Here is a 23,248-nt window from a genome sequence, read left to right as displayed (position 1 = left end):
CTCCTACTAATCTCACTCTAACCCCTCCAGTTCTCTGTTCTCCTACTAATCTCACTGTAACCCCCTCCAGGTCTCTGTTCTCCTACTAATCTCACTGTAACCCTCCAGGTCTCTGTTCTCCTACTAATGTCACTGTTCTCCTACCCCTCCAGGTCTCTGTTCTCCTACTAATCTCACTGTAACCCCTCCAGGTCTCTGTTCTCCTACTAATCTCACTGTAACCCCCTCCAGGTCTCTGTTCTCCTACTAATCTCACTCTAACCCCCCTCCAGGTCTCTGTTCTCCTTTTAATCTCACTGCACCCCCTCCAGGTCTCTGTTCTCCTACCCCCTCCATCTCACTGTAACCCCTCCAGGTCTCTGTTCTCCTACTAATCTCACTGTAACCCCCTCCAGGTCTCTGTTCTCCTACTAATCTCACTGTAACCCCTCCAGGTCTCTGTTCTCCTACTAATCTCACTGTAACCCCCTCCAGGTCTCTGTTCTCCTACTAATCTCACTGTAACCACCCTCCAGGTCTCTGTTCTCCTACTATTCTCACTGTAACACCCTCCATGTCTCTGTTCTCCTACTAATCTCACTGTAACCCCTCCAGGTCTCTGTTCTCCTACTAATCTCACTGTAACCCCCTCCATGTCTCTGTTCTCCTATTAATCTCACTGTAACCCCCCTCCAGGTCTCTGTTCTACTACTAATCTCACTGTAACCCCCTCCAGGTCTCTGTTCTCCTACTAATCTCACTCTAACCCCCTCCAGGTCTCTGTTCTCCTACTAATCTCACTGTAACCCCTCTCCAGGTCTCTGTTCTCCTACTAATCTCACTGTAACCCCCAGGTCTCTGTTCTCCTACTAATCTCACTGTAACCTCCCTCCAGGTCTCTGTTCTCCTACTAATCTCACTGTAACCCCTCCAGGTCTCTGTTCTCCTACTAATCTCACTCTAACCTCCCTCCAGGTCTCTGTTCTCCTACTAATCTCACTGTAACCCCCTCCTGGTCTCTGTTCTCCTACTAATCTCACTGTAACTCCCTCCAGGTCTCTGTTCTCCTACTAATCTCACTCTAACCCCCTCCAGGTCTCTGTTCTCCTACTAATCTCACTGTAACCCCCTCCAGCTCTCTGTTCTCCTACTAATCTCACTGTAACCCCCCTCCATGTCTCTGTTCTCCTACGACCTCACTGTAACCCCCTCCAGGTCTCTGTTCTCCTACTAATCTCACTCTAACCCCTCCAGGTCTCTGTTCTCCTACTAATCTCACTGTAACCACCTCCTGGTCTCTGTTCTCCTACTAATCTCACTGTAACCCCCTCCTGGTCTCTGTTCTCCTACTAATCTCACTGTAACCCCTCCAGGTCTCTGTTCTCCTACTAATCTCACTGTAACCCCCTCCTGGTCTCTGTTCTCCTTTTAATCTCACTGCACCCCCTCCAGGTCTCTGTTCTCCTACTAATCTCACTGTAACCCCCTCCAGGTCTCTGTTCTCCTACTAATCTCACTGTAACCCCTCCATGTCTCTGTTCTCCTACGAATCTCACTGTAACCCCCTCCAGGTCTCTGTTCTCCTACTAATCTCACTCTAACCCCTCCAGGTCTCTGTTCTCCTACTAATCTCACTGTAACCACCTCCTGGTCTCTGTTCTCCTACTAATCTCACTGTAACCCCCTCCTGGTCTCTGTTCTCCTACTAATCTCACTGTAACCCCTCCAGGTCTCTGTTCTCCTACTAATCTCACTGTAACCCCCCTCCTGGTCTCTGTTCTCCTTTTAATCTCACTGCACCCCCTCCAGGTCTCTGTTCTCCTACTAATCTCACTGTAACCCCTTCTAGGTCTCTGTTCTCCTACTAATCTCACTGTAACCCCCTCCAGGTCTCTGTTCTCCTACTAATCTCACTGTAACCCCTCCAGGTCTCTGTTCTCCTACTAATCTCACTGTAACCCCTCCAGGTCTTTGTTTTCCTACTAATCTCACTGTAACCCCCTCCAGGTCTCTGTTCTCCTACTAATCTCACTGTAACCACCCTCCAGGTCTCTGTTCTCCTACTAATCTCACTGTAACACCCTCCATGTCTCTGTTCTCCTACTAATCTCACTGTAACCCCCTCCAGGTCTCTGTTCTCCTACTAATCTCACTGTAACCCCCTCCATGTCTCTGTTCTCCTACTAATCTCACTGTAACCCCCTCCTGGTCTCTGTTCTCCTACTAATCTCACTGTAACTCCCTCCAGGTCTCTGTTCTCCTACTAATCTCACTCTAACCCCCTCCAGGTCTCTGTTCTCCTACTAATCTCACTGTAACCCCTCCAGCTCTCTGTTCTCCTACTAATCTCACTGTAACCCCCTCCAGGTCTCCGTTCTCCTACTAATCTCACTGTGACACACCCCTCCAGGTCTCTGTTCTCCTACTAATCTCACTGTAACCCCCATCCTGGTCTCTGTTCTCCTACTAATCTCACTGTAATCCCCTCCTGGTCTCTGTTCTCCTACTAATCTCACTGTAACCCCCTCCTGGTCTCTGTTCTCCTACTAATCTCACTGTAACCCCCTCCTGGTCTCTGTTCTCCTACTAATCTCACTGTAACCCCCTCCTGGTCTCTGTTCTCCTACTAATCTCACTGTAACCCCCCAGGTCTCTGTTCTCCTACTAATCGCACTGTAACCTCCTCCAGGTCTCTGTTCTCCTACTAATCTCACTGTAACCCCCTCCAGGTCTCTGTTCTCCTACTAATCTCACTCTAACCCCTCCAGGTCTCTATTCTCCTACTAATTTCACTGTGACCCCCTCCAGGTCTCTGTTCTCCTACTAATCTCACTGTAACCCCCTCCTGGTCTCTGTTCTCCTACTAATCTCACTGTAACTCCCTCCAGGTCTCTGTTCTCCTACTAATCTCACTCTAACCCCCTCCAGGTCTCTGTTCTCCTACTAATCTCACTGTAACCCCCTCCAGCTCTCTGTTCTCCTACTAATCTCACTGTAACCCCCTCCATGTCTCTGTTCTCCTACGAATCTCACTGTAACCCCCTCCAGGTCTCTGTTCTCCTACTAATCTCACTCTAACCCCTCCAGGTCTCTGTTCTCTACTAATCTCACTGTAACCACCTCCTGGTCTCTGTTCTCCTACTAATCTCACTGTAACCCCCCTCCTGGTCTCTGTTCTCCTACTAATCTCACTGTAACCCCCTCCAGGTCTCTGTTCTCCTACTAATCTCACTGTAACCCCCTCCTGGTCTCTGTTCTCCTTTTAATCTCACTGCACCCCCTCCAGGTCTCTGTTCTCCTACTAATCTCACTGTAACCCCCTCCAGGTCTCTGTTCTCCTACTAATCTCACTGTAACCCCTCCATGTCTCTGTTCTCCTACGAATCTCACTGTAACCCCCTCAGGTCTCTGTTCTCCTACTAATCTCACTCTAACCCCTCCAGGTCTCTGTTCTCCTACTAATCTCACTGTAACCACCTCCTGGTCTCTGTTCTCCTACTAATCTCACTGTAACCCCCTCCTGGTCTCTGTTCTCCTACTAATCTCACTGTAACCCCTCCAGGTCTCTGTTCTCCTACTAATCTCACTGTAACCCCCTCCTGGTCTCTGTTCTCCTTTTAATCTCACTGCACCCCCTCCAGGTCTCTGTTCTCCTACTAATCTCACTGTAACCCCCTTCTAGGTCTCTGTTCTCCTACTAATCTCACTGTAACCCCCTCCAGGTCTCTGTTCTCCTACTAATCTCACTGTAACCCCTCCAGGTCTCTGTTCTCCTACTAATCTCACTGTAACCCCCTCCAGGTCTTTGTTTTCCTACTAATCTCACTGTAACCCCCTCCAGGTCTCTGTTCTCCTACTAATCTCACTGTAACCACCCTCCAGGTCTCTGTTCTCCTACTAATCTCACTGTAACACCCTCCATGTCTCTGTTCTCCTACTAATCTCACTGTAACCCCTCCAGGTCTCTGTTCTCCTACTAATCTCACTGTAACCCCCTCCATGTCTCTGTTCTCCTACTAATCTCACTGTAACCCCCCTCCTGGTCTCTGTTCTCCTACTAATCTCACTGTAACTCCCTCCAGGTCTCTGTTCTCCTACTAATCTCACTCTAACCCCCTCCAGGTCTCTGTTCTCCTACTAATCTCACTGTAACCCCCCTCCAGCTCTCTGTTCTCCTACTAATCTCACTGTAACCCCCTCCAGGTCTCCGTTCTCCTACTAATCTCACTGTGACACCCCTCCAGGTCTCTGTTCTCCTACTAATCTCACTGTAACCCCCATCCTGGTCTCTGTTCTCCTACTAATCTCACTGTAATCCCCCTCCTGGTCTCTGTTCTCCTACTAATCTCACTGTAACCCCCTCCTGGTCTCTGTTCTCCTACTAATCTCACTGTAACCCCCCTCCTGGTCTCTGTTCTCCTACTAATCTCACTGTAACCCCCTCCTGGTCTCTGTTCTCCTACTAATCTCACTGTAACCCCCTCCAGGTCTCTGTTCTCCTACTAATCTCACTGTAACCCCCTCCAGGTCTCTGTTCTCCTACTAATCTCACTGTAACCCCTCCATGTCTCTGTTCTCCTACGAATCTCACTGTAACCCCCTCCAGGTCTCTGTTCTCCTACTAATCTCACTCTAACCCCTCCAGGTCTCTGTTCTCCTACTAATCTCACTGTAACCACCTCCTGGTCTCTGTTCTCCTACTAATCTCACTGTAACCCCCCTCCTGGTCTCTGTTCTCCTACTAATCTCACTGTAACCCCTCCAGGTTTCTGTTCTCCTACTAATCTCACTGTAACCCCCTCCTGGTCTCTGTTCTCCTACTAATCTCACTGTAACCCCCTCCTGGTCTCTGTTCTCCTACTAATATCACTGTAACCCCCTTCTAGGTCTCTGTTCTCCTACTAATCTCACTGTAACCCCCTTCTAGGTCTCTGATCACTATTTTGTTTCCTTTTCTTCCTCCCTTTCCTCCAAACCTAACCACTCAGCCCCTACCCAGATGGTCATGTGCCGTCAAAATCTTCTCTGTCCCACTACTCTCTCCTCTTCTAACCTATCATCTCTCCCTTCTGCTAAATCCTTCTCCGTCCTGTCTCTTGAATCTGCCTCTTCAACCCTACTCTCCTCCTTTCCGCATCCTGTGACTCGCACTGTCCCCTTTCCTCCAGGCCGGCTCGGCCCTCCCTCTTGCTCCGTGGCTGAGTGACACATTGCGAGCTTACAGAACAGGGCTACGGGCAGCTAAGCGAAAATGGAGGAAAATTAAACTTCCTATCATCCAATCAAACCCTCCTCTCTACCTTCTCTTCTTCTTTCTATCCTCTTCCTCTTTCTATCCTCTTCCTCGTTCTATCCTCTTCCTCGTTCTATCCTCCTCCTCTTCCTCTTTCTCTCCTCTTCCTCTTTCTATCCTCTTCCTCGTTCTATCCTCTTCCTCGTTCTATCCTCCTCCTCTTCCTCTTTCTCTCCTCTTCCTCTTTCTATCCTCTTCCTCTTCCTATCCTCTTCCTCTTTCTCTCCTCTTCCCCGTTCTATCCTCTTCCTCGTTCTATCCTCTTCCTCTTTCTATCCTCGTCCTCATTCTATCCCTACATGTCAAGCCTCTAACCCTAGGAAACTCTTTTCTACCTTCTCCTCCCTCCTTAATCCTCCCCACCACGTACTCTCAATACTGGTGTCCCTGAGGGCTTAGTTCTAGGCCCTCTCCTCTTCTCTCTATACACCAAGTCACTCTGCTCTGTCATATCCTCACATGGTCTCTCCTATCATTGCTATGCAGATGACACTCAACTACTTTTCTCCTTCCCCCTTCTGACACGCAGCTGGCGACACTCATCCCTGCGTGCCTGGCAGATATCTCAGCTTGGATGTTGGCACACCACCTCAAGCTCAAACTCAACAAGACGGAACTGCTTTTGCTCCTGGGGAAGGCCTGCCCGCTCAAAGACTTTTCCATCACGGTGGACAATGTCTCGCTCCTGTAGGTTTATGCTCTACAACATCCGTAGATGTCACGCCTGCTCCCGATCCCCCCTGGCGCTCGATGGCGCCAGGCTCCCAGCATTGCACACTCCTGCCATCATCATTAGGCACACCTGACTTCCCCCCTCTGTCACGCGCATCAGCGATTATTGGACTCACCTGCATGCACAGACCAGCTGGCCGGTGTGTTTACGGACATATTCAATCAATCCCTATACCAGTCTGCTGTTCCCACATGCTTCAAGAGGGCCACCATTGTTCCTGTTCCCAAGAAAGCTAAGGTAACTGAGCTAAACGACTACCGCCCGTAGCACTCACATCCGTCATCATGAAGTGCTTTGAGAGACTAGTCAAGGACCATATCACCTCCACCCTACCTGACACCCTTGACCCACTCCAATTTGCTTACCGCCCAAATAGGTCCACAGACGATGCAATCTCAACCACACTGCACACTGCCCTAACCCATCTGGACAAGAGGAATACCTATGTGAGAATGCTGTTCATCGACTACAGCTCGGCATTCAACACCATAGTACCCTCCAAGCTCGTCATCAAGCTCGAGACCCTGGGTCTCGACCCCCGCCCTGTGCAACTGGGTACTGGACTTCCTGACGGGCCGCCCCCAGGTGGTGAGGGTAGGCAACAACATCTCCCCCCGCTGATCCTCAACACTGGGGCCCCACAAGGGTGCGTTCTGAGCCCTCTCCTGTACTCCCTGTTCACCCACGACTGCGTGGCCATGCACGCCTCCAACTCAATCATCAAGTTTGCGGACGACACAACAGTGGTAGGCTTGATTACCAACAACGACGAGACGGCCTACAGGGAGGAGGTGAGGGCCCTCCGAGTGTGGTGTCAGGAAAATAACCTCACACTCAACGTCAACAAAACTAAGGAGATGATTGTGGACTTCAGGAAACAGCAGAGGGAACACCCCCATCCACATCGATGGAACAGTAGTGGAGAGGGTAGCAAGTTTTAAGTTCCTCGGCATACACATCACAGACAAACTGAATTGGTCCACTCACACAGACAGCATCGTGAGGAAGGCGCAGCAGCGCCTCTTCAACCTCAGGAGGCTGAAGAAATTCGGCTTGTCACTAAAAGCACTCACAAACTTCTACAGATGCACAATCGAGAGCATCCTGGCGGGCTGTATCACCGCCTGGTATGGCAACTGCACCGCCCTCAACCGTAAGGCTCTCCAGAGGGTAGTGAGGTCTGCACAACGCATCACCGGGGGCAAACTACCTGCCCTCCAGGACACCTACACCACCCGATGCTACAGGAAGGCCATAAAGATCATCAAGGACATCAACCACCCGAGCCACTGCCTGTTCACCCCGCTGCCATCCAGAAGGCGAGGTCAGTACAGGTGCATCAAAGCTGGGACCGAGAGACTGAAAAACAGCTTCTATCTCAAGGCCATCAGACTGTTAAACAGCCACCACTAACATTGAGTGGCTACTGCCAACACACTGTCAATGACACTGACTCTACTCCAGCCACTTTAATCATGGGAATTGATGGGAAATGATGTAAATATATCACTAGCCACTTTAAACAATGCTACCTTATATAATGTTACTTACCCTACATTGTTCATCTCATATGCATACGTTGATACTGTACTCTATATCATCGACTGCATCCTTATGTAATACATGTATCACTAGCCACTTTAACTATGCCACTTGGTTTACATACTTATCTCATATGTATATACTGTACTCGATATCATCTACTGTATCTTGCCTATGCTGCTCTGTACCATCACTCATTCATATATCCTTATGTACATATTCTTTATCCCCTTACACTGTGTATGACAGTAGTTTTTTTTGGAATTGTTAGTTAGATTACTTGCTCGTTATTACTGCATTGTCGGAACTAGAAGCACAAGCATTTCGCTACACTCGCATTAACATCTGCTAACCATGTGTATGTGACAAATAAAATTTGATTTGATTTGATTTGATTTGACTCAATCACCTCTGTCATTACCTTCCCTATATATGTCTGGTTCCCTGAGATGGCGGAGATTGCGCCTGAAGAATATGGCTGACGTTTTACGTTCTCCTAACCAATTGTGCAATTTTGTTATTTTTTTGTGTAAATGATTTTTTTACTTGTGTACATAATGTTGCTTCTACTGTCTCTTATGACCGAAACGAAGGTGAACTACTCACTGGAAGAAACGTTTTCCTTTAACGAGTCTGACGAGAAGGATATCCTACTTTCACTGGAACAGGCCCAGATTATTTCCTTTTACATTGAACCTTTATTGAACTAGGCAAGTCAGTTAAGAACAAATTCTTATTTAAAAGACGGCCTACTGGTGAACAGTGGGTTAACTGCCTTGTTTAGGGGCAGAACGACATATTTTTACCTTGTCAGCTCAGGGATTCGATCCAGCAACCTTTGAGTTACTGGCCCAACGCTTGAACCACTAGGATACCTGCCGCCCCATAAGGTCCACGCCTTTTGCGTGAAGAAAAGACGCCGGAAAAGGGGACGCACATCGGGGATCCTTCTGAGAATCTGTAGGCGGCGAGTAAACTACTAATGTCTTCATTCTCCTTGCTAATTTACAATCATTGAAAGATAAAATTGATGACCTACTATTAAGATTATCCTACCAACGGGACATTAAAAACTGTAACATCTTATGTTTCACCGAGACGTGGCTGAACGAAGAAACATACAATGTAGTGCTAGCGGGATTTTCCGGCAGAACAGAGACGTCTACCTCCGGTAAGACGAGGGATGAGTGTCTTTTTGTCAATAACAGCTGGTGTCTAATATTAAAGAAGTCTCGATGTATTGCTCGCCTGAGGTAGAGTACCTTATGATAAGCTGTAGACCACACTATCTACCAAGAGAGTTTTCATCTGTATTATTCGTAGCTGTCTATTTACCACCACATAGCGAAGCTGACACTAAGACCGCTCTCAACCAACTCTATAAGGCCATCAGCAAAGAAGAAAATGCTCAGAAGCAAAACTCCTAGTGGCTGGGGACTTTAATGTAGGCAAACTTAAATCAGTTTTACCAAATTTCTATCAGCATTTCACGTGCAACCAGGGAAAAAATTCTAGCACAGACTGGAATATGTCCCGGGATTCATCCAATGGCATTTAGGAATACACCACCTCAGTCCGCATCGAGTTAAAGGCTAGAGCTGCCGCTTTCAAGGAGCGGGAGACTAATCCGGACGCCTATAAGAAATCTAGCTATGCCCTCTGACGAACCATCAAACAAGCAAAGCGTCAATGCAGGATTAAGATTGAATCCTACTACACCGGCTCTGACGCTCGTCGGATGTGGCAGGGTTTGAAAACTAATTAACGACTACAAAGGGAAACCCAGACGCGAGCTGCCCAGTGAAGCGAGCCTACCAGACGAGATAAAATTCTCTTCTCTTCTTCTTCTTCTCTTCTTATGATTTGAACACTCTTTCTCTTGTGGAAACTCCTCCAATTTACAAATCACCAAACGCTTTTCATTTCAGATGGGAATTGTTTACATGAGGAGAAAGGGTTGAGAATTGTGACAGAACTATTGTTTACTAGGTTAAGGTAGAGAGCATGTACAGTATGCTGATTATACCTTGATGATGTGTCCGAAGTATTTCCCTTCTACATGGTTGTCTGTCTTGATGAAGATCTCTCTCAGGATGGACTCGCCGATGGGGTTGTATTTGGCGTTGAACTTGTCAAAGCGATGGAAAGTGTTGCGGTCCTGTGAGGAGAAAAGGGACAGTTCTCAGTCAATGTCTCGCTTTTTGATGTCGCTGCCAAGCTGTCACGTAAGAGAGTCATCTGTCTTTAAAGTACAATTGTCAATCAAAAAATCAGAAAATAATTGAACGACTGTTAATCCATCCTTTTCCTGAGATCTCTTCATTGACTTTCCTGTCTCCTCTATGTTTCCTCTCTTAATATAGGAACCAAAACCAATATACACTGCTCAAAAAAATAAAGGGAACACTTAAACAACACAATGTAACTAAGTCAATCACACTTCTGTGAAATAAAACTGTCCACTTAGGAAGCAACACTGATTGACAATACATTTCACAACAGGTGGAAATTATAGGCAATTAGCAAGACACCCCCAATAAAGGAGTGGTTCTGCAGGTGGGGACCACAGACCACTTCTCAGTTCCTATGCTTCCTGGCTGATGTTTTGGTCACTTTTGAATGCTGGCGGTGCTTTCACTCTAGTGGTAGCATGAGACGGAGTCTACAACCCACACAAGTGGCTCAGGTAGTGCAGCTCATCCAGGATGGCACATCAATGCGAGCTGTGGCAAGAAGGTTTGCTGTGTCTGTCAGCGTAGTGTCCAGAGCATGGAGGTGCTACCAGGAGACAGGAGACGTGGAGGAGGCCGTAGGAGGGCAACAACCCAGCAGCAGGACCACTACCTCCACCTTTGTGCAAGGAGGAGCACTGCCAGAGCCCTGCAAAATGACCTCCAGCAGGCCACAAATGTGCATGTGTCTGCTCAAATTGTCAGAAATAAGACTCCATGAGGGTGGTATGAGGGCCCGACGTCCACAGGTGGGGGTTGTGCTTACAGCCCAACACCGTGCAGGACGTTTGGCATTTGCCAGATAACACCAAGATTGGCAAATTCGCCACTGGCGCCCTGTGCTCTTCACAGATGAAAGCAGGTTCACACTGAGCACATGTGACAGACGTGACAGTCTGGAGACGCCGTGGAGAATGTTCTGCTGCCTGCAACATCCTCCAGCATGACCGGTTTGGCTGTGGGTCAGTCATGGTGTGGGGTGGCATTTCTTTGGGGGCCGCACAGCCCTCCATGTGCTCGCCAGAGGTAGCCTGACTGCCATTTGGTACCGAGATGAGATCCTCAGACCCCTTGTGAGACCATATGCTGGTGGCCCTGGGTTCCTCCTGGGTTCCTCCTAATGCAAGACAATGCTAGACCTCATGTGGCTGGAGTGTGTCAGCAGTTCCTGCAAGAGGAGGCATTGATGCTATGGACTGGCCCGCCCGTTCCCAGACCTGAATCCAATTGAGCACATCTGGGACATCATGTCTCGCTCCATCCAGCAATGCCACGTTGCACCACAGACTGTCCAGGAGTTGACGGAGAGGAGATCCCTCAGGAGACCATCCTCATCAGGAGCATGCCCAGGCGTTGTAGGGAGGTCATACAGGCACATGGAGGCCACACACACTACTGAGCCTCATTTTGACTTGTTTTAAGGACATTACATCAAAGTTGGATCAGCCTGTAGTGTGGTTTTCCAATTTAATTTTGAGTGTGACTCCAAATCCAGACCTCCATGGGTTGATAAATTCGATTTCCATAGATCATTTTTGTGTGATTTTGTTGTCAGCACATTCAACTCTGTAAAGCAAAAAGTATTTAATAAGAATATTTCATTCATTCAGACCTTCTTCCTCTCCCTCTCCTTCTCCCTCTCCATCTCCTTCTCCTTCTTCTCCTTCTCCTTCTCCCTCACCCTCACCCTCTCCTTCACCCTCTCCCTCTCCTTTTCCTTCTCCCTCTCCCTCTCCTTTACCCTCTCCTTCACCCTCACCCTCTCCCTCTCCTTCTCCCTCTCCTTCTCCCTCTCCTTCTCCCTCTCCCTCTCCCTCTCCTTCTCCCTCTCCTTCTCCTTCTCCTTCTCCTTCTCCTTCTCCTCTCCTTCTCCTTCTCCTTCTCCTTCTCCTTCTCCCTTCTCCTCTCCCTCTCCCTCTCCTTCTCCTCTCCCTCTCCTTCTCCCTTTCCTTCTCCTTCTCCCTCTCCCTTTCCTTTTCCCTCTCCTTCTCCTTCTCCTTCTCCCTCTCCTTCTCCTTCTCCTTCTCCTTCTCCTTCTCCCTCTCCCTCTCCTTCTCCCTCTCCTTTTCCTTCTCCCTCTCCCTCTCACCCTCTCACCCTCTCCCTCTCCCTCTCCCTCTCCCTCTCCCTCTCCCTCTCCTTTACCCTCTCCCTCTCCTTCACCCTCACCCTCTCCCTCTCCTTCACCCTTTCCTTCTCCTTCTCCCTCTCCCTTTCCTTTCCCTTCCTCCCTCTCCTTCTCCTTCTCCTTCTCCCTCTCCTTCTCCTTCTCCTTCTCCTTCTCCCTCTCCCTCTCCTTCTCCTTCTCCTTCTCCTTCTCCCTCTCCTTCTCCCTCTCCCTCTCCTTTTCCTTCTCCCTCTCCTCACCCTCTCCCTCTCCTTTACCCTCTCCCTCTCCTTCACCCTCTCCTTCACCCTCACCCTCTCCCTCTCCCTCTCCCTCTCCTCTCCTTCTCCTCCTTCTCCCCTTCTCCTCTCTCTCCTCTCCTTCCTTCTCCTTCTCCTTCTCCTTCTCCTTCTCCTTCTCCTTCTCCTTCTCCTTCTCCTTCTCCTTCTCCTTCTCCCTCTCCTTCCCTCTCCCTCTCCCTCTCCTCTCCCTCTCCTTCTCCCTTCTCCCTCCTTTACCCTCTCCTCTCTTCCCCTCTCCCTCTCCTTCCCTCTACCTCTCCTTCTCCCTTTCCTTTTCCTTCTCCCTCCCTCTCCCTCACCCTCTCCTCTCTCTCTCCCTCCTCCCTCTCCTTCTCTCCTTCCCTCTCCCTCTCCCTCTCCCTCTCCCTCTCCCTCTCCCTCTCCTTCTCCCCTCTCCCTCTCCCTCTCCCTCTCCTTCTCCTTCTCTTCCCTCCTTCTCCTTCTCCTTCTCCTTCTCCTTCTCCCTCTCCTTCTCCCTCTCCTTTTCCTTCTCCCTCTCCTCACCCTCTCCCTCTCCTTTACCCTCTCCCTCTCTTCCCCTCTCCTTCTCCCTCACCCTCTCCTTCTCCTTCTCCTTCTCCTTCTCCTTCTCCTTCTCCTTCTCCTTCTCCTTCTCCTTCTTCTCCTCCCTCTCTCCTTCTCCCTCTCCTTCTCTCCTTCTCCTTCTCTTCTCTCCCTCTCTCCTCTCTTCTCCTTCTCCTTCTCTCCTCTCCTCTCCTCTCCTTCTCTCCTCTCCCCCTCTCCTCTCCTTCTCCTTCTCCTTCTCCTTCTCCCTTCTCCCTCTCCCTCTCCCTCTCCCTCCCCTCTCCCTCTCCTCCCTCTCCCTCCCCTCCCTCTCCTTCACCCTCACCCTCACCCTCTCATTCTCCCTCTCCTTCTCCTTCTCCTTCTCCTTCTCCTTCTCCCTCTCCTTCTCCCTCCCTCTCCTTCTCCTTCTCCCTCTCCCTCCCTTTTCCTTCTCCCTCTCCCTCACCCTCTCCTTTCTCCTTTACCCTCTCCCTCTCCTTCACCCTCTCCCTCTCCTTCACCCTCACCCTCTCCCTCTCCCTCTCCTTCTCCTCTCCTTCTCCCTCTCCCTCTCCCTCCCCCTCTCCCTCTCCCTCTCCTTCACCCTCACCCTCACCCTCACCCTCACCCTCTCCTTCTCCCTCTCCTCTCCTTCTCCCTCTCCCTCTCCTTCTCCTTCTCCATCTCCCTCTCCCTTTCCTTCTCCAGCACTACTCACAGCGTGCATGTCCAGTGTATCCACACTGAGGTCGAAGGCTGTGAGGTTCATGGTTTGGAACACCTCCATGAGCGTTTGTCCCTTGCCTCTCTCCACATGGACGATCTCCCCTGGATACTTCTTCATGGCCCTCTTGATGAACCTCAGCAGGTGTTTCTGGTTCATACAGGACGAGGCGTGGATGTGGGTGTCCACCTGGGTGTGCAACAAGGAACCAGACACAGATGAAGCTGTTATTTGGCACTTTATCAATCAAAATGAAGATAGAATATTCTATGTATGTATTTTATTTAACTAGGCAAGTCAGTTAAGAAAAAATTCTTATTTACGATGACGGCCTAGCGTCAGACCGAACCTCTGTCATGAGGCTCAAGAAATACGCAACATTTCGAGGGCATCGGCCTGAGCATGCATCTGTGCATATTTGAAAATCTTGGTCACATAATGAGCAGTTATTTAGGGTGCAAGATGATATGTAGATCACTGATTCTGCGTAGCGGTATAGACAGTAGAGGACAGTATAGCTCTCGCTGGTCCTCTCCAACACACTAATTGAGGACTCACCTTGCGTATGTTATAGAAATCTCTGTGAGGAACTTTCTTCTGAGCTGCCAGTTCCTTCATCTCATTCAGCAGGATGTGCATCTGGAACTTAGAACTCAGGTACTGTAAGCGACGGTAACAGAACGACTTCCTGTGAAGGCAGGAAGTGAACACGGACACAATGTCAGTTGGTCCACTGATAACAGACAGCACACCGTCAGGAGTAACTGACAGACGGTTCTGTCATCATGATGTTTTGTATCTGGAGAAAATGTGTTTCTTGACAGAATGGCCATTACAGAAACCTTAGGTTTGGTTCAATCTGTAGCACGATTTAAATGGAAAGTTAACTTGCAATTGAGCCGACATATGCCGTGTCTACCGTAAATGCAGTCCCTGCTAATGCGGGAACATTGCCTTTAAATATCTGTCACGCTGCAGCGCAAGTCTTCAGCGCTTCGGATTGAATCAACACTACCACATGTATACCATCAGAGGTACGTTAACTCACACAGGTCCGTTGATGATGAGGGCCGTCATGACGTTCATATCAGCGATGTACTCCGATAGGTCTGGGTAGGGCAGCTCCAACTCTGTAGACCTGACATGGCAGTACACAGGCCTTTAACACCGTCTCGATAGCATACAGCCGGCAAACTTAAAGGCACTGTCACAAATAGTATTTTCATAATGATGAACTCATAACAACCTACGATGTACGGTTGCTAGGCATTGGCATGTTTATAACCACGGTAACAATTCATCTAAAGCCAATAGGTATATTGCTTGACAACTTGTTATAAGCACATATGAGCCTTTACAAGGTGCTATAATAGGTCTAACACTATGATATGTTGAGAGTTAATTGATGCGTCTCACGTGTCCATGCTGTCCTTCTTTGTGTAGATGTGGACGACACCGTTTACCATCTTGCAGCCGTAGCCTATATCAGGAGGCATACAGGCAGGGTCCTGGTTTTCATAGGGGTGTGTGGCGGAGACAGGAGGATGGACCGTTTGGTCTAAGTCTAGAATAGAATATAGTACAATAGAATAGAATCAAATAGAATAGAATCAAATAGAATAGAATCAAATAGAATAGAATCAAATAGAACGTTACTAAAGTTTGTGTCCCTCAGACACAGACATTCTATATACCCAAACATTTGGGATGGAACTGGAATGCACAGAGCCAAACTAAAGATTTATTTTCACGCTGAATTTCAGTGATGAAAATTCTCCTACACTGAGTGATAGTCTGTTCTAGCAGGAGGCAGATGGGGAATAGCACATGTGAAACCACCTCTTCATCTGTAGCTGGCTTGCTTTACCTACCACCTGTGAGTGTATGCATGTAGGTAGGTAGGTAGGTATTATTATTATTTTTTTTTAACCTTTATTTAACTAGGCAAGTCAGTTAAAACCTCTTAAGGATCTCTACAGATCGGTGTCCCACCCTCTTGACGGTTGAGCAAATGTGCGCTAAAGTGATTAGCATGACGTTGCAAGTAACAGGAACATTTCCCAGCACATAGACATGTCTGATATGGGCAGAAAGCTAAATTTTTTGTTAATCTAACTGCACTGTCCAATTCACAGTAGCTATTACAGTGAAGGAACACCATGCTATTGTTTGAGGAGAGTGCACAATTATGAACTTAAAAATGTATGAATAAAACAATTAGGCACATTTGGGCAGTCTTGATACAACATTTTGTATAGATATGCAATTGCAAATTGCACATGTACTGCTGCCATCTAGTGGCCAAAGTGTAAATTGCGCCTGGGCTAGAATAATTCATTATGGTCTTTCTCTTGCATTTCAATGATGATTCAAAATTCCAACAAAAAACGCCTGTATTTTTCTTTGTATTATCTTTTACAGATCTAATGTGTTATATTCTCCTACAGTATTTTCACATTTCCACAAACGTCAAAGTGTTTCCTTTCAAATGGTATTAAGAATATGCATATTCCTTGCTGCAGGGCCTGAGCTACAGGCATTTAGATTTGGGTATGTCATTTTAGGGGATAATTGAAAAGAAGGGGCGGATCCTTAAGAGGTTTTTAAGAACAAATTCTTATTTACAATGAAGGCCTACCCCGGCCAAACCCAGACGATGCTAGGCCAATTGTGCGCCACCCTATGGGACTCCCAATCAGGCTGGATGTGATGCATTCTGGATGTATGTAGGTAGGTAGGTAGGTAGGTAGGTAGGTAGGTAGGTAGGTAGGTAGGTAGGTAGATAGATAGATAGATATGTAGGTAGGTATGTATGGAGGTAAGTAGGTAGGTAGGTAGGTATGTATGGAGGTAAGTAGGTATGTAGGTAGGTATGTATGTAGGTATGGAGGTAAGTAGGTATGTAGGTATGGAGGTAAGTAGGTAGGTATGTAGGTAGTTATGTAGGTAGGTAGGTATGTATTTATGTAAGTATGTTGGTGTGTACGTATGTATGTAGGTAGGTATGTATGTAGGTAGGTATGTATGTAGGTAGGTAGGTATGTATGTAGGTAGGTATGTATGTAGGTAGATAGGTATGTAGGTAGGTATGTATGTAGGTAGGTATGTATGTAGGTAGGTATGTATGTAGGTAGGTAGGTATGAAGGTAGGTATGTAAGTAGGTAGGTATGTATGTAGGTAGGTAGGTATTTATGTATGTCTGTGTACTCTACCTGCAGTAACAGAAGTCTCAGGTATCTCCTCATAGATACCCATATCTAGAGGTCTGTCACTGAGCTCCTCCAGGTAGCTGGCTGTGGTTCGACAGAAGCTCTGCATGGACAGGCCGATGTACTTCTCCCTGATGAACAAGGCCTTCACTACACACTTAGCAGCATCCAGCAGGTCTGTGAAGGGAACCTGGAGAGAAGGGGGCGGGGAGAGAGGGCACAAGTTAGTTCTGCGAGTCCTACTTCTAGCCTCCTACGTGTTTCGAAGAAACATGTAACATGTTGGAAGGTTGGCTGCTTGTGGTGAAATCAAGTTTGTACACAAGACCTGTATTCGATATCATTAATCAAAGCCAGGGAACCTTACTGAATAAAAAGTCAAGGTGTTGACCGTGGTGAAAGCGGTAATGGCTGTTTGGGGGATATTTCTGTGACCTACCCCACATTTCTCCTCTCCAGAGATGGAGACCCGCTGATACTCCTTCTCTCCTTCCCGCTCCATCTCCTTGGGATACAGGTCCATGAATGCCTGGCTCTGCTCCTTCAGGTATCTAACACACCATAACAATGTTTTATTCTATGACGTTTGTTCTATTCTACTGAGCTACTTTATTTTATGTTTCCTGTTCTTATCTTTTATTGTTTCTTATTGTTGTTTCATTGGCCAGACGGAATCTGCAAGTAAGCGTTTCATTGGAAGGTGTATCCCATGTGTATCCTGTACATACGACTAATAAAACTTGAAACTTAATAATTACTATTATTATATTATAAAGAGGGAATTGAAACTATGTATAGACCGTGGTAGCCTGCTGAGCTTAAGAGAGATGTGACCAACCAGGATTTAAACCCAAGGTCTTCTGCATGCCACGAGACTGTGCTAGCCCACTTAGCTAAAACCTAGATATAAGCTTAGGGAGCTAATGTGAGTCTCCTTACTGTTCTCACTCTAAGTCAGTAGCTAGCAGAGCTAATGTGAGTCTCCTTACTGTACTCACTCTAGGTCAGTAGCTAGCAGAGCTAATGTGAGTCTCCTTACTGTTCTCACTCTAGGTAAGTAGCTAGCAGAGCTAATGTGAGGCTCCTTATTGTACTCACTCTAGGTCAGTAGCTAGCAGAGCTAATGTGAGTCTCCTTACTGTACTCACTCTAGGTCAGTAGCTAGCAGAGCTAATGTGAGTCTCCTTACTGTTCTCACTCTAGGTCAGTAGCTAGCAGAGCTAATGTGAGTCTCCTTACTGTACTGACTCTAGGTCAGTAGCTAGCAGAGCTAATGTGAGTCTCCTTACTGTTCTCACTCTAGGTCAGTAGCTAGCAGAGCTAATGTGAGTCTCCTTACTGTTCTCACTCTAGGTCAGTAGCTAGCAGAGCTAATGTGAGTCTCCTTACTGTTCTCACTCTACTGACTCTAGGTCAGTAGCTAGCAGAGCTAATGTGAGTCTCCTTACTGTTCTCACTCTAGGTCAGTAGCTAGCAGAGCTAATGTGAGTCTCCTTACTGTACTCACTCTAGGTCAGTAGCTAGCAGAGCTAATGTGAGTATCCTTACTGTACTCACTCTAGGTCAGTAGCTAGCAGAGCTAATGTGAGTATCCTTACTGTACTCACTCTAGGTCAGTAGCTAGCAGAGCTAATGTGAGTATCCTTACTGTAATCACTCTAGGTCAGTAGCTAGCAGAGCTAATGTGAGTATCCTTACTGTACTCACTCTAGGTCAGTAGCTAGCAGAGCTAATGTGAGTATCCTTACTGTACTCACTCTAGGTCAGTAGCTAGCAGAGCTAATGTGAGTATCCTTACTGTACTCACTCTAGGTCAGTAGCGATGTCAGTCTTCATTAGCTCCTGTTTGGCTCGCAGAAGGATATTTGGCTCAAACCTGTAGAAGACATAATGAAAAGCTTTTTTAGAGACATCAACATGATCCCATTGGGATTCATGAGGACTGAATATTAACTCCCTCCCTCCCTCCCTCCCTCCCTCCCTCCCTCCCTCCCTCCCTCCCTCCCTCCCTCCCTCCCTCCCTCCCTCCCTCCCTCCCTCCATCCCTTCATCCCTCCCTCCCTTCATCCCTCCCTCCCTCCCTCCCAGTATATCTCCCTCCCTCCCTCCCTTACTTGACATCCTGGCTGATCTGTCTCTGTAGTCGTTGTTGTCTCTCCTCCAGCTGTTCTATGGGACTGTCCTCAGGGAACTCATAAGGGGCGCTGAGCATATCACGCTCTGCTAAGCTGCGAGAGAACAGCTCCTACATGAGCACAGACACACAGAGAGAGTAGCTTGTTTAGAGCTTGCTTGGAAATAAACCGGTTTTTGTTGTTGTTGTTGTATTATCCTCAGTTATTTTAAATGCAGTTTATCCACGTGTGTGGCTGAAATCGTAAATGTTTTTAAAGTCCATCTTTCTATCTTACTCACCTCAGCAATCTCCTTGTACTTGCCGTCCATGGAGGTGCGTAGGTCAATGGTCTGTTTCAGCGCTACGGGGATCCCTGGCAAGGAATGCTGGGAAGTCAGGAGGTGGCGGGCACCACGGGGGTCAACTAGAGAGGGAGGGAGGGACAGTGGGAAGGAGGGAGGGAGAGGGAGGGAGAGACGGAGAGAGAGAGAGAGAGAGAGAGAGAGAGAGAGAGAAGTGCAAAGTGTTATGTTCAGTCGTCCTGCACCTTGCCAAATCAGATCTACGTTTTCTAATTTCTGCTATGCTTAGCCAACTCCACAGTTTCATCCAGATGGTTGTTGTTCCCCAGCCTGACGGTCACTACAGTACACTGAGCAGTGAAGAAACAGTAACCCAGCCCAGTGCTTGAGGTCTGAGCTCAGCAGCTGGTTCTACTTCCAGAGTCCAAACAGACAAAGGACCAATCAGGTGCAGCAGCCATGTTCCAAGCCTACCGTTTTCACCCCATTCTGAGAACTTTGAGGGTTTATGAAATAGCCCCTCTTGTAATTTAATAGGATATCCATGGGCCCTTCATTGTTGCCAGGCTGCCAGCACAATATTCAATGTCTCTATACTGATCTGAGCTAGCCTGGCTATTACTGAACTCGTAGTTTTTGATGGGTAAAGTTTGCGACTACAGTAACCAGACCTGGGCCGAATGGGGACAGATCGTGGAAGCTAGGATGGAAGGAAATGAGATGAGAGACGCTAACATTAACGTAAAGTGAATACAAAATGATTGAAAACAATTCAGACAAGCAAACAGGGCCAGCCAGCCAGCCAGCCAGCCAGCCAGCCAGCCAGACAGACAGACAGACAGACAGTTCACCCTCATGTCCCCCAGAGTGTATTTAATATTTAGTGGTCTGTGTGTGTAACAATATAATTCTCCCCTCCCAAACAGAGGACTAGGATCTAAATGATTAATGTTCCTGTTGAATATTTAATCCCTGGCATCCAGCCTCTGAAGTGGTAGGATGTCTGAGGGACTGCTGCCAGCCAGTATACTCACACAGTGCATATAGTACCCAGGTACTTACAATTGTATGATTGCTAGCTACATTATAACTTTCCTTCATCTACTCTGCTGTGTTTCATGTAAACATGTAAGTGGTTAAGACTAGAGCGGGAATGTGTTTTGACAGGAGTGGCCAGCCAGAGGTCAGTGGTGGGTATGACAGTAGAGCTGAGCCCACCGGGTTTCTCTGTATCTAATCCAGCTGTGTGTGTGTGTGTGTGTGTGTGTGTGTGTGTGTGTGTGTGTGTATGTGTGTGTGTGTGTGTGTGTGTGTGTGTGTGTGTGTGTGTGTGTGTGTGTGTGTGTGTGTGTGTGTGTGTGTGTGTATGTGTGTGTGTGTGTGTGTGTGTGTGTGTGTGTGTGTGTGTGTGTGCGTGTGTGTGCGTGTGTGTGTGTATGTGTGTGTGTGTGTGTGTCCAGCAGCAAAGACAGCAGATCTCTCCTCCACTGGAACTGTCCTGCATGTATCTAATCCCCTAATGGCTGCTATATTTAGATCATCAAACGGTTACATAACTCCCCATCCACACAACACACACCAGGGAGAAACTAACCCCAGCAGGAAGGTTTCACATGCAGAAACAAATTGTAATGGACAACAAGGGGCTCTGTGAGTTCTATGGAAATAATCCATCGACATGTGATGTGATGCTGAACCATTACTGTGGTGTGATGCTGAACCATTACTGTGGTGTGATGCTGAACCATTACTGCGGTGTGATGAACCATTACTGCGGTGTGATGCTGAACCATTACTGTGGTGTGATGCTGAACCATTACTGTGGTGTGATGCTGAACCATTACTGTGGTGTGATGCTGAACCATTACTGCTGTGATGCTGAACCATTACTGTGGTGTGATGCTGAACCATTAATGCTGAACCATCTGCGGTGTGATGCTGAACCATTACTGTGTGATGCTGATGCTGAACCATTACTGTGGTGTGATGCTGAACCATTACTGTGGTGTGATGCTGAACCATTACTGTGGTGTGATGCTGGTGTGATGCTGAACCATTACTGTGGTGTGATGCTGAACCATTACTGTGGTGTGATGCTGAACCATTACTGAACCATTACTGGTGTGATGCTGAACCATTATGCTGAACCATTACTGGTGTGATGCTGAACCATTACTGTGGTGTGATGCTGAACCATTACTGTGGTGTGATGCTGAACCATTACTGTGGTGTGATGCTGAACCATTACTGTGGTGTGATGCTGAACCATTACTGCGGTGTGATGCTGAACCATTACTGTGGTGTGATGCTGAACCATTACTGTGGTGTGATGCTGAACCATTACTGTGGTGTGATGCTGAACCATTACTGTGGTGTGATGCTGAACCATTACTGTGGTGTGATGCTGAACCATTACTGCGGTGTGATGCTGAACCATTACTGCGGTGTGATGCTGAACCATTACTGTGGTGTGATGCTGAACCATTACTGTGGTGTGATGCTGAACCATTACTGTGGTGTGATGCTGAACCATTACTGTGGTGTGATGCTGAACCATTACTGTGGTGTGATGCTGAACCATTACTGTGGTGTGATGCTGAACCATTACTGCGGTGTGATGCTGAACCATTACTGTGGTGTGATGCTGAACCATTACTGCGGTGTGATGCTGAACCATTACTGCGGTGTGATGCTGAACCATTACTGTGGTGTGATGCTGAACCATTACTGTTACTGGTGTGATGCTGAACCATTACTGTGGTGTGATGCTGAACCATTACTGTGGTGTGATGCTGAACCATTTGTATTGTATTTATTATGCGGTGGATCCCCATTAGCTGTTGCCATGGCAGCAACTACTATTCCTGGGGTCCAGCAAAATTGAGGCAGTTTATACAATATTAAAACATTACAAAACAGTCACAGATTTTACAACACACTGTGTGCCCTCAGGCCCCTACTCCACCACTACCACATATCTACATGACTAAATCCATGTGTATGTGTGTGTATAGAGCGTATGTTATTGTGTGTGTGTGTGTATATGCATGTGTCTGTGTCTATGTTTGTGTTACTTCACAGTCCCGCTGTTCCATAAGGTGTATTGAATTTTTAAATCTAATTTTACTGCTTGTGTCAGTTGCTTGATGTGGAATAGAGTTCCCTGTAGTCATGGCTCTATGTAGTACTTGTGCGCCTCCCATAGTCTGTTCTGGACTTGGGGACTGTGAAGAGACCTCTGGTGGCATGTCTTGTGGGGTATGCATGGGTGTCTGAGCTGTGTGCCAGTAGTTCAAACAGACAGCTTGGTGCATTCAACATGTCAATACCTCTCACAAATACAAGTAGTGATGAAGTCAATCTCTCCTCCACTTTGAGCCAAGAGAGATTGACATACATACGATTAATATTAGCTCTCTGTGTACATCCAAGGGCCAACCGTGCTGCCCTGTTCTGAGCCAATTGCAATTGGCTCCTCCCATGTGTAGGAATCCTTCCCGTCCAGAATGTCCTCCCATGTCCATGAGTCCATTCCACGCTGCTTCTGGTGACCACTCTGCTTGGTCCTTTTTTGTGGCACCGTGTAACGATATTCGTAGGTGGAAGAAGGTGAAGAGGACCAAGGTGCAGCGTGGTACGTGTTGATGGTAAATTTAATAAAGAAACTGAACACTAGAACAAAAAAAACAAACAAAGCGGAACAAACAAAACAGTTCTGTCTGGTGCAGACACACAAAGACAGAACTGTTTTGTTTGTTCCGCTTTGTTTGTTTTTTTGTTCTAGTGTTCAGTTTCTTTATTAAATTTACCATCAACACGTACCACGCTGCACCTTGGTCCTCTTCACCTTCTTCCACCTACGAATATTGTTACAGAACTACCCACCAAAAAGGACCAAACAGCGTGGTAACCAGGAGCAGCGTGAAATGGACTCATGGACATGGGAGGAGATTCTGGCTGGAAGGATCGCCTCCCATGGGAACAGATGGAGGCATCCAGGAGAGCGGAGGCAGAAGGTAAAGGGAGCCAGCGCTTTGAGGGAACACGGCTGGCAAGGAAGCCCGACATTTCTAGCCGCGTCCTCAGTGCATACGCAGACCAGCTGGCTGGGACCTATTCAATCAATCCCTATCCCAGTCTGCTGACCCCACATGCTTCAAGATGGCCACCATTGATCCTGTTCCCAAGAAAGCTAAGGTAAC

The 23,248-nt window shown here is 47.6% G+C and overlaps 1 protein-coding gene across 1 annotated transcript in view; it reads right to left on the bottom strand.

Moving 5' to 3' along the window:
• The window catches only part of LOC112222410 (AMP deaminase 2), a 56,588-nt gene that overhangs the window by 12,129 nt on the left and 21,211 nt on the right, over nucleotides 1-23,248 (bottom strand). The window contains exons 2-11 of the mRNA XM_042304253.1: nucleotides 19,044-19,168; nucleotides 18,743-18,873; nucleotides 18,436-18,504; nucleotides 17,068-17,179; nucleotides 16,632-16,818; nucleotides 14,835-14,982; nucleotides 14,467-14,556; nucleotides 13,977-14,106; nucleotides 13,413-13,607; nucleotides 9,574-9,705 (exon numbers count right to left, since the gene is read on the bottom strand). Of these exons, the coding sequence (XP_042160187.1) occupies nucleotides 9,574-9,705; nucleotides 13,413-13,607; nucleotides 13,977-14,106; nucleotides 14,467-14,556; nucleotides 14,835-14,982; nucleotides 16,632-16,818; nucleotides 17,068-17,179; nucleotides 18,436-18,504; nucleotides 18,743-18,873; nucleotides 19,044-19,168 (1,319 nt within the window). The remainder of the gene's footprint in view (nucleotides 1-9,573; nucleotides 9,706-13,412; nucleotides 13,608-13,976; nucleotides 14,107-14,466; nucleotides 14,557-14,834; nucleotides 14,983-16,631; nucleotides 16,819-17,067; nucleotides 17,180-18,435; nucleotides 18,505-18,742; nucleotides 18,874-19,043; nucleotides 19,169-23,248) is intronic.

Source organism: Oncorhynchus tshawytscha, linkage group LG22 (assembly GCF_018296145.1).
Source record: "Oncorhynchus tshawytscha isolate Ot180627B linkage group LG22, Otsh_v2.0, whole genome shotgun sequence".
NCBI classification, from domain to species: Eukaryota; Metazoa; Chordata; class Actinopteri; order Salmoniformes; family Salmonidae; genus Oncorhynchus; species Oncorhynchus tshawytscha.
This window is presented reverse-complemented; position numbering and strand designations above follow the sequence as displayed.